Source organism: Melanaphis sacchari, unplaced genomic scaffold, assembly GCF_002803265.2.
Source record: "Melanaphis sacchari strain LSU unplaced genomic scaffold, SCAv2.0 Contig2_pilon_pilon, whole genome shotgun sequence".
NCBI classification, from domain to species: domain Eukaryota; kingdom Metazoa; phylum Arthropoda; class Insecta; order Hemiptera; family Aphididae; genus Melanaphis; species Melanaphis sacchari.
Genome location: NW_020271173.1, coordinates 2,092,881 through 2,105,815, shown reverse-complemented (window position 1 = coordinate 2,105,815; position 12,935 = coordinate 2,092,881). Strand labels below are relative to the sequence as shown.

Below are 12,935 nucleotides of genomic sequence, written 5' to 3'. Positions count from 1 at the left end.
CAATTCGAATAAATCAGAATCTATTTAAAAAAATAGTTTATATTATATTTGATTTGTATTAATAAAATTGTTTTCTTATTTAGGATCAACTAATTTATGACAAAATAAAATAAAATAATCAAAAAAATGTTAAAAACTTAAAATACTTATTAATAGCTAAATAAAAAGACAAAATATTTTAATATTTACATATTGCCTAAAAAATATTTCTTTTATACAAATTTCAAGTCTATGATATTTATTTCTAAACTATGGTAAAAAAAAACAAAATTAATAATATTACCAATTTCCTGTTTCTTTTTTCTTTTCAACCATCAAGAAAAATGTATTAAACATTTTCTTCTTTTGATCACCAAAAGTACCAAAATATACACAGTTTTTTTTTTCCTGATAGTAACTTCAATGTTTATGATTGAAGACAATTTTCTGCTCACAAAAATTATTTATAAATATGAATAAGTTATAAAAAAACACACATTATTGTGAAACCAATACACTTCTCGTTCCATACAAAACCCATGAAAAACCATATTTATTTATATAACTTATTTAAAAATTTAAGTGAATTGTTTAAGAATAATGAAAGAAGGGAATACAGAAGAAATATAGAAAAATAAAAGCTTTTGAGCAAGATAATATATGTTTTAAAAATGTGTTATTCATTTTATGTTATTTGACAAAGAATCTATAAGAATAATTACGTAATTACTATTTTAGAATAGAGAAAATAATTTAAAGTAGTTTATTTTTATTTGTTTACTGAATACATTTTGGCATAGAACATTTAAAATTTTTAATAACTCGGACGATTCTCTTCAAAAAATAATATTAAATACGTATAAACAAATACATTCAAAAATTGCTTTTTTTTACAAAATAAAATAACTAAATTATTTTAATTTTTTTTTTTTTTTTTACCTGAGGTATCTTGAAAAGTCTTAGTAAATTTGCTACTTGAACAGATGTAACACTTGAAGCCGCACCAACTACACCAGATATTACTTTTCTTACTTGTGACTTGTTGCAATGAAAATATTGAGTTTCATCTATATTGCTAATAGAACCTAAAAATAAAAAAAAAAAACCATACAGTTAAATACATTAAAAAAATTACTAAGAAAAAAAAGGTTATTAAATATCTTATTAGTCTTAAAATTGTATCAAACTAAATTTAAATTATAAAAATAAAAATATTGTTATCATTAAATTTTAATATAATTTATCAAAAATTAAATTTAAAACAAATTATATACACAGAAATGTATAGGTGTAAAATATGAAAAAAAATATAGTCACAAGATACAAAATACACAAGATCAATCATATATCATATTTTAAATAATACATTTAATTATAATATAAATATTTTATTTTAGAGATAATTAATGTGCTTACTTTTTTCAATTTTTATAATTAATTTAATTAAAACCACTTTATTTTAAAACAAAATATTTTATTTCAAATAATGAAAATAATACCAACAATTTGTTATTAATAGATAATCAAATAAAGTTTAGACGTGCTATCATATTGTTTAAAATATACAATGAATCTAGATAAGTGACTATAAAACGCAGTATGTACCTATATTATTCACATTGTCTTAACATAAAACAATATATTTTTATTACATTTTATACACACAAAATTACTATATTTATGTACATAATAAATTTATTTTGAATTGGTTTTTAACGTTTATATATTTTTTTAAACTATAAAAACACATTTTTTTTTAATTTTAATTATACATTAGGGATGCATGATCATAAATAAATAATAAAGAATTCTATGCCTTTTGAATTAAAAAAAAAAAAAAAAACCAATGTAGAAAATATAAATTTTAAATAATTATTATATTTATGTATGGAATTACAAAATAACGTGCATTAATATTAACTATTCTGTTGATATACATGATTTTGTTATACCTTCTTAATTTATGAATCTAAAACAGGCGTTTTAGATAAAATATTATTTTCTAAAAATACCTATTGTAATATTAAAATCGATTTATTTGATCTGTAAAATATTTCCTTTTAGATTTTATTATGTTTATTTGAAATTAATTACTAATAATTATAACTCCCAAACTTCAACATATGCTACATAGCTTATATGAGGTAGGTTAATTATGTAATCATAATTATACAAAATCTGTATTATATTTACTTGATTTTATGATAAAAATAATATTAATAATAATAAAATAAAACAACAATACAAATTAAGTTAATTTTCTTAAAATTATTTGTTCCATTCCGCTGTTTTATTTTTATAATCTTACATCACTGTATGATATTAATACATACATATGAGCTTATTCGGAAAGATTAAAAATGAAAAGGATAGAATTATTGGAGCTATTAAGAAAATAGGGCTGGATAATTGATATTTCCATTTTTATTTTTTTATTTTTTAGTGGAGTATATTTTCAATATTCACACTTAATTCTATTTTTAGAAAGTTCTGTATGACATAGTACCTATATTGTTCATATAATACATAAATGAAAATTATATTTCTTTACGCACATTATTTATTATCTGATATATTCATAAAAAATAATATTATTCATTAAAACTCATTAAACCACTTAAACACAAAACCGAATTTATAAAATATGTTTGCATTAGAACAAAACATTCACCATATGAAGCGATGTTTGGTACACCCTCTAAAATTGGTTTAATGTTTTCATTACTACCTGCAAACATAATTGCAAAATTAAAAACCGAAGAAAAACTTCAAGTTGCCGTAGAGTCAATACAGATCCTTTCTAACAACAACGAAAATAATAAAGTGATTCGTAAAATAGAACAAATTATTGAAAAATAAACAAAAACAAAACAAACATTAATTAACTAAAGCAGAAAAAAGTCATTAAATAATCTGAAAAAAAAAAAGATAGAAGTGTTCAAAACCGATTTTTCCAAGGAAATATTGGGGAGTCCATTTAAGTTAAAATTCCTGATATAGTAAGAGCACGAAGTGATCCCAGTTGTATTCTTGGTGTGATTATGCCAAGCAATGATGATATTAAATTATATATAATATCACTATTAACATTTTAAAATACCTAATTTCAGTGAAAGAAAATTTCTATGAAATCGATATGACCGAAGGAAAATTGCAACAACTATACAGCAGGAACCGATTTACGATTTGTAAAGAAAATTTTGTACAGATCAAAGACATGCCAACTAATTAAATCTCATTGTGAGAAGCAGCCCGCTCCTTTTCTAATTTAGGAAGACAGGAATATAATCTTATACTTGTACACGGGGTTACAAAACAAATAACATACTCGTATGCAAGAATGGAAAATCAGATAGGCTATGTAATTCCAAGTGTCATGTTTCTAAATCTTATGCAAATAATTAAGTCATAACTTATAATAAAACAATAATTTATAATAAAATTAAAAAATAATATAAGTTAGTTAAAAAAAAATATTGTGGTTCACAATTTCGTATTTCCCGGGCAGGACCACATTAACCGGACAATGTACACATTGCCCGTAACATACATATATATCACCAAAGAAAACATCTTAACACTATCAACTTTGTACGTATATGTATGTAATTTGTACTTAATTAAGACATTAATTACTAGGAGTCTATACTACATTTTCTCTCTTATACTTATATAACATTGCATATTTGCGTTCATAAGTACTAACATCTTGTAGTTAACTTAAGTACTACAGCAAATTGAGTTGTAATAAAACTTAAATTTTAGAACATTATCTGTTTTTAAACTTTATACGCATGCCTTTTAACAATTTTTTAATTTTTGCAGACACGTATTTTAGGGAAAGTGATGGGGATGATCGTCCTCCTCCCTAAACTCGTATTATCGACATATTATTCAATAATTAAACATTGATTTGTTATTTAAATGACGGTTATTTAATAACTTTTAAGACACAAAAAATTCAAAATCACACATACACTTATAATAAAAATTCATAAAGGAGGATTTTGACTATTTATAAAATAATTAATCATCCCCTCCCCAGACGAGGTCCCAGATACGTGCCTGAATTTTTGTGCGATTTATGAATATGTAAAATATTACAATTTAAAAATACGCATATCATGCTTTATAATTAATTGAATTAAGATTTAAAAAAACAATGTACAAGCACAGTAAATTTTCTTAGTTTTAAGTTTGATGGTAGATTACTTAATTCTAATTCTAAAGCTAACAACACGGGGTTGGTTCCACTGAACGAAAATTTACAGTATTTTGCATGGGATAGAGAAACAAAACAAATAGTATACTAATATTCTCTTAACTCACCGGATGTTACAAAATTAAAGTAGTAATCTACCAACGTTTTAAATTTATTCATTATATAATCAATATTACGAAAACCACGTAAAACACTTTTTGTATTATCTAAGACATCGGCATGTGAAAGAAGCGAATGGTGTATGCCCAAAGAAAAACGTGACAAATGAGATTCCGTATCATTTTAAGTTATTCAAAAAAAAAAAAAAAAAACACTGTTCATATTGATTAACATACATTTTACGGTAGCCAAATAATAATGATAATAATGAATAGTGTATTATTTTTATAAATTTTTACAAATATACAAGTTACAAAATTATCGCAAGTTCAACGTTTAAGAAATCCATAATTAACCTATTTATGGTTGTATTCAAACATTACCTACTCACTGTAAGTACGCTGGAACACACGTCAAAGAAGTGATAAAAAATATAACTTTATTACAATGAATTTTAATCTGGTGCTAAATAATTGCGTCCGAAAAATGATTCTGAGCAAAACTGAGTTTATATTATACGTAAAATACGCTTATAAAAGCTAATAAGCGCTAATAAAAATAATTGATGAGTAAACTTTTTTCAATAATATTAAATTGAGTAATAGTAAAATATTAAATAAGTCACTTTTTATTGAGAATGTACCTACGTCTTAAACATAACAATTTAACATTTCTTCTTCTTCAAAAAAAGAATATATAATTTTAATTATTATTATGAAAATTATACTATTCTCTGTTATTTTAACAAAGAGTGTAATTTTAGAGATTTTTCATCAAATTTTGTAAAGCAAATAACATTTTAAATTGCTCAAACGAATACATTGAAATTTCATCCTTTATAAAAGCGACAAAACGTAACTAAAAAAAATGTAAATAAACAACTGATTCCTTTTATACCATTTACTAAGTTACATTTGATAAAAAAAAAAATAAAACTAATAAATTGAGAGCAAAATAAATTAAAATAAATATGCTATAGATTCTTCAAAGTACTAGTAAATCAATTAACTTAGATGTGCTTAATCAATCACACAACATTTTACGGTTTATAATTGCATCAAATAAAATCAATATAGAATCACAGAAAACAAGTTAAGAAATAAAATTAAAATTGCAATACTTTAGAAACATCAAACTCTGAGCAATAAAATTCACTATAAATGATTTAACTGATATTTTAATCTCCAAGGGCTAAAATAAACCATTATTCTAAATACACACGTGTAGGTATTAATATACAGATTTCTCATAGTTATCATTTATTTGTTTGCAATAAGCCTAATCAAATCGAAAACTAGCAACTGTAGATTAAAAATATTTAAATCGATTTATTATTAAAGGTATAGTCATGTATTGATCATATTATTTATTTTAGCAAATTACTATGTTCACTAATGAATGTAAAACTTCTGCAAAACAGTTTTCCTCATTAGAATTTACATGAAAACAGCTGCATTAATAACCATATCAATATAACAAAAGTTCGATGTTTCTGTACCATAACCACAATAAATATCTTATAAACTATAATGTTCTTTGTAAATGAAAGATAAAATGATAAGTAATTTTTTCCTAATCAATATTATATTTTGAGTCAAAATAATGTTTTTATACAAAAAAAAAAAAAAAATGTAAAAATTATATATGAAGAGGAAAATTTTATAAGGTGATAATTATTAGTCGTAATCTTACGATTTATCCATTACACTCTTCTTAATAACATATATATATATATCTTAATTTCGGTATAAAAATAGAACTTTAAGTATCTCAATGGGCAACCAATGTAACATTTATAAACATTTGTAAAATATATTATAAAAATATACGATAAACAAAATGTACACAATACATAAATTATTTTATGTACCACTACATCACATTTATTGAAGAAAAACAAAAAATATTACCATGAATAAAACATATTATGTTATTATAGTTATTATTAGTATCTTTTTTATTTTCTGAATTATAAAAATTACTGTTTTTCAAGTAAAATAGAATACAATTATATTATGTTAACATTTTTTAAAATTAGTTCATAACATTCATGTATTCGATTTTAAAAATAATTTAGATTTGTATAACAAATTATGTAGTATGCTTAAATAATTTAATATTAACACAACCACGTAATAAGTGTTTTTAATATTTTAAGATTTCCTAATTTGCCAAAAAAAATTTTAAACAATTTTAATTTAAAATATAATATATTACATTTTAACTTCATTAATTTATTATAATAAAAATAAGTATTATTTTAGTAAGTATTACCTTTAAAACAACTCTGCAAATAAATCAAAAATTTTTTACCTATTTAAATGATAAAATTTGTTTAAACATCATTTTTAATTTTTTTTTTTTTCTTTAGGGATTTTGACGATAGTATAATTTAATCTTTCTAAAATCCTTAGGGTTTCGTTTTGACTTTGAAGATTACGTACGTGACATTTTAGAATTCAATAAATCAAAACACACATTTTCTTTAACCTTTTTCTGGCTTGGAAATCTTAAAGTTTCTCAATTTTCAACCATGTTATTGGAAAACTTCTTTGGACAAACTAATATTGATGACTGATTTTTATTTAAAATAAGCATTATTTACTACCTAGTTAGAATATAGTAAGTACGTAGTACAAAAATATTTAAATTATTTAGTCATAATTTGATTAATCATCAAAACAGAGCTTATAGCAAAGGATTCTAATATTTGCATTTTTTTTTTCCATAGTTTTAAAAATAAAAATGTCAAATATAAATCCAGTTTATGACATTAAAATTTTAAACCCGAAATTATATGTATTTTACATAAATTTGTTTGTATACACCTACTCTAGATTTTATTTATCATTTATGAAGGCAAATTATAACATTACTTAGATTTATAAATTTGTTTCAATAAAATTATTAGTATTTAAGAAGTATTGATAATTCAACATTGACCCTCTTTTATCTTTAATACTACATTGGCAAACACATAATTATATGTTAAAAAATAAATTGTTAAGTATTAATAATATTAAACTAACTTGTATATTATATTACTTAGTAGGTATTCTATATGTTTAATGAATAATAAATTACTATATTATTATATATAGTACACTCTTTATTATTTTTCAATAAGAAATATTTAAACAAATGATATTTTATATAACAATAATGTAATTGGGTTATGGCAATAAATTATTCATAAATAACTAATTTGTAGGTCAGTCATAATATTATTTCACAAAAGCATCGCTCGATAAAACAAACAAATCGACCATAAAATTATAAAACTGAGTAAAAAAATAAATGCATCGACAAACAGTATTTTTTAAAAAAAAAAATGCTTGTCTAAAAATATTATAGATTCGATATACAAACTAACCAGAATAAATATTTTGGTTCCTACTTAATTATGCTCTAGATAGTCAATATCATTTATAAAGGTTTTGTGTTGCCAGTTTAAGTTCAATTATATTATTTTGAGATTATTATTTTATTTCAATAAATTAATAATTGCAAAATTTTTGTTAAATAGATGTTTTTTATAACAAATAACTCTATGTAATTCAAATTTATGAACATCTAATATTTTAATTAATAAAATTTGGTTAAATAAATAAATTTAAACACTCGAAAATAAAATCTATAAGGGCTTTGAAGTAAAGTAACCTTATTTATAAAAAAATAAAATAATATCTTAAAATTTAAAAATATTTAAATGTAACTACTAAAAAAAAACTCGTTTATCATTAGACATAACTCACATAAGAATCAAGACTTTGTTTAATATATTGGTAGCATACCTAAACTATGCGACAACAATTATTAGTATAGAGAATTATTTTTTTAACACACATTTTATGTCTTATTTTTACCTCGATTTTCAAGTGGAAATATGGGATTAAATTATCTCTGATTCGTATAGCTAAGACTCGAATATACCTATAATGTACGCTCCAATTTCTGTTTAATATCCTATTCATTATTTTATATCCCACCTGCGGTTTTTAGCCTTATAAACTATTATTCTCTGCTGTTTTAATTCCATACCCAAATCACTGACGGTTGGCACGTGATGTTTGTGACATTAATGATTTTCTATATAGTATGGGCGTTGGTAGGTAAATATATTTTGATAAATGTAAAATAGTAACCAGAAACCTCATTAATATGACCTTGAAATGGATAATGAAAAATCGTAGGATTTTTCTCATGCAAAGGATTGTAGTAATTGTTTAAAAATAATGGCCAAATAAACTTTAATAAAGATGATTTAGGTTCAAATTTCTATCGATCAAAAAATTATTTGTTTAGTTTAATTAGATCCTATTGCATTTCAATAAAAATGTTTTCAAAATGTTTTTTTTTTTTTTACAATAATTAATAATACCATAATTTAATCAAAATTAATATAGATGATTAAATGCAATAAACAACCCTTTGTGAAACTGAATTTACTCATCAGTAAAATGTATTAAATCATTTTTTTTCAACGATAAATTAGATACATAAGTATAAATAAATTTAAAAAAAAACTTAATAAATTTATTTAAAATATAATTATGATGAATATTATATAAATTACCTCGACAACATTTACTCACATTTTAAATATTAAGACCTAATTAAAATATTTAAAATGTTAAAGCTATTATTTATGCCAAAGTGATCGGCCTATGACAATAAAATTCAAAGAAATACAATGTATTCTTTTCTCGTAATTTAGCCTCTGTGTGAAGATATTGGTTACTCTCCATCTAACAGTATCCAATAACTTGACCATACAGTCTCCTCTTTGTGTGATTCACACTTATAAGGTAATACGATGCATCTCTTGTACATCGTACCATCACACATCGGTATTCTGCACAAATTACTAGTGATAATAATATTGCTAAATTGAATTTATTTTACAATATTTTTTGGAATACTATGATTTATCGCCAAAAATCTATCGCTATATTTTTAACGAAGCTTTTTATTGTTTAAAAATATTTCCGTTAATATTATTGCTTGTACAAATAATTTAAAATATAAACCCATTTTTTAAAATGAATATTAAAGAAAAAAATGTCTTCAAGAAGCAAATTCTAATTAAACTCAAACCTGAATAAAAGTATATTTTAAGGTAGTATTAATTTGAACCAAAATTGTATTGAGCAATTACTCTAAAAAACGTTTTTCTATATTTTTAATTTTTTTTTTTTTTAATTAAATCTTTCTAAAAAAAAAAAAAAATGTTAACATAAACTTTGCTTTATAATAATATAAGTTATTAATTTTAATGATATGTTATTTAACATTGTTAACATAATTTGCATAACATAATTTACTAGTAGAAGGCAACAGAAAAAAAAATATATATACGAAAATAATTTATATCTCAGCGTGAGAAATACAATGAATGCGCATACTGAAAATAAATCTTTTGATTGGTTTTCAATTTTATCGGAAACATCACGAACTTGTGATGGCACGAATACTTAACAAAACAAAACTCCGAACAATTGATTTGACAAAGTGATGTGCATCATGGTCCGTTTAACAGCAACTAAATTTGTTTGAGAAAATATAAATTACAACTAAAACCACTCCCGACGAAACTCAGGAAAGTCGCAAATTGTTTTTGTCCACTATTGTTTGTATTAATGGTTGTATTTTCTTACCCCTGTTACCACCACATCTGACACTCATTAATGCTCATAAACGTTTATCATCACTTTCCTTTCCACATGTACAGTTATCAGATTATTCATGAACGTCAGGGACAATCATTAAAATTCTTTATTAAAGCTATTTGATAACACGAAACGGAGGTGCTATTGCACTGTGTAAGCAATCAAACAATGCGTTTATATTTACATGAATATCACGATTTACACTTCATAACTTTGTTTAACAACTATTCCTATGATAACATTGTATTTAATATATTTGTCTAGGAATTCAGGAAGTTCAGCGCATACTGTAAGCGTTTACAACATCATTAATTATTTATACAATAATTAAATAATGCACTTTATTTTAATCATTACATTTTCCAGAATTACTGTTTAATTGTTATAAGATAATTATGACAGTACTTCCTGTTTTATTAACAATTATTAATAAAATTAAAAATTGCATACAAGTATATATAAAAACAAATTTGATAGTTGTCATATTGTTTTTATATTTTTGTAGTCTACAATTATTATAAATAATTTATTAAGTTCTTATTTTTAGATTTATAGATAATTATTAAAACAATTATCAATTTTTAATAGTATAAAAATCGAGGAAAAAATAACTCATAGTTGCTTATTGAAAATTATAATTAAATTGAATCAAAAATATAATATATTAATATAAAAGGATATTATATGAAAATTAGCAAAAAAAAATTGAAAACGATTTCTAACAGTTTCATTTATATAGTATTCAAAATAGTTATATTAAATTTATTTTGTCAATCACAGTTTTATACTCAACATAATCATTATTTACATAACATTTCACAATTGTCGGTTGTTCAATATAGATTTATCATAGTATATTACTCAAAATATTTTTTTTTAATATTTTATAGTCAGAAAAGAATTAATAAAAAAAAAAAAAAAAAACGATTTTGTTAAAAACAAGGTTTTGCGTAAAAATGCTAGTTTTTCTTACTATTTAAAACAAATATTAGTGAGGATTTATTTGCCTTTGATTCTACGCCAAATGTATCAACTAAATATAATTTCCACCAAAAACCTTTCTTTTAAATTTAAGATTGAAGCATTTTTTACTGACCCTAATGGTGACATTTGACATAAAAAAAGTAATGTATCTAATTAATATATTTAAAATTTGAAACGTATCGTACACTAAATTATGATTATTAGAGCGTTAACTATCTACATTTTATGGATTATATATAATTTTAATGAAACCATATTCGAATAATTTTTAAGTAAAATACACTATTGTTTGGTACTTCCTCATTTGCGATCAACTTAATATGCAGAAGAACTAAACACTTTAATAATGATGCATTACAGTAAATGGATTGTTTTTATTGTCATGATTGAAATGTATACTTCAACTTACCACGCGACAGGTTATACCAATGAAAAGACGATAAAAACATTTACATAAAACAATGAGGAAACGAATAAAGCATTTCAAACTCGGAAATCAGCTTAGTAATTTGAAACGCACTTAGTGCTCGACCTCAAAGAACGTTTGAAACGTAATAATTAAACCACGGCGTTAAGCTACTGTTGTAGATTTTATCAATTCTCCTTACGCTAGACTTTAAATAAGTCACGATGATGATAATACAATGGTAATAAACACGTTCAACTTAATATATTTATTACATATTACAATATGGCGTTCTATTTTATGAACAGATACATCATAATACGAGACAATATAATATTATAAAATTAATCGATTTAATAAATTATTGGTATGATGGCAAATAAGGATATTATGTTGAAATAATATATAAAATAATGTACCGGATAATATAATATAATGTGCACATTACGAGTAGGCGTTAATGCTATGAAAATATCGTTAAATCGAACGTAGTGCAAATGCTTCCTGTGACAAATTACTGTGCGGGGCGGCAATAATTGCTGAAATACTGACGACGCCGACACTGGCAGACTTTGACTATAATAGTCATATTATTATTATTATACGTGTAATCGTGAATATGGACCGCATCACATCACTGACTTGCCGTCGACTAAAACCTCAGACCTAGAAAGTTAGACAGTACTATTAAACCACGTGCCATCGTATTATATAATAATATAATATACCATCATCCAGCTACGGCAACGCACGGGATCGCGTGTTGCTCGAAAACCTCCCTGCTCCATCCCTCCACTTCTTTTGACACATCGTGATACCGATCATAAATCAATTTACCGACTGTAATCGAAGCCAAAACGGAAATCACGAATGTTTGAAAGCGTTTGACAACAGGAAATAAAACGAATTAATGGAGAAATGCGTTCGATGAACGGCAGCCGACTTTGACGATGTTGGCTAGTAACAGCTGTATGAACACATAAACAGAGTGATTCGCCAAACGTACGCACTCCTTTGTTTTTTCCATTAATTCAGTTATTGAAAATCTATTTTTTTGAATTTTCAAATATACTTAAAAAAAATGTTTATAAAATGATATATGGGATATATCATTATTCGTCTATAATATTGTTTAGAATGAATCGCATATTTAATACAAACATCATACGAATATCATAATATTATAATTTATAATAAAGATTCCACATGGTGATAACTGATAATAATTAGAGCACAAATTTATACACAATCGCATATTTTTTTATTTTTTACTTTTTTGAATTTTTTTAGTTATCTTCACGAATCATAATAATTTAATTTTAATAGTGAAATTTTTTTTACATATTTTTGCATATTTTTACAAAATTTGGAACGTATTGCATTTACCATTAAATATTTAAGTAATTAATTATTATAAGCTGTTTAACTTGTAAATTTTAAATAAAAAAATTTACTTGCATATTTTTATAGTTATAGATGCATATTATATGGTATATTTTGATACTTTTAGAGCATAAAAATCTGTGTTCTGCTGATAATCCAAGTTATTCCTTAACTAAATGATTTAAATTCTAAT

The 12,935-nt window shown here is 23.4% G+C and overlaps 1 protein-coding gene across 1 annotated transcript in view; it reads right to left on the bottom strand.

Moving 5' to 3' along the window:
- LOC112595819 (metabotropic glutamate receptor 2) overlaps positions 1-12,935 on the bottom strand; it is a gene marked incomplete in the record, with an annotated part of 171,686 nt that overhangs the window by 127,257 nt on the left and 31,494 nt on the right. Inside the window, 1 exon segment of the mRNA XM_025341183.1 lies at positions 919-1,064. Coding sequence (XP_025196968.1) covers positions 919-1,064 — 146 coding nt within the window.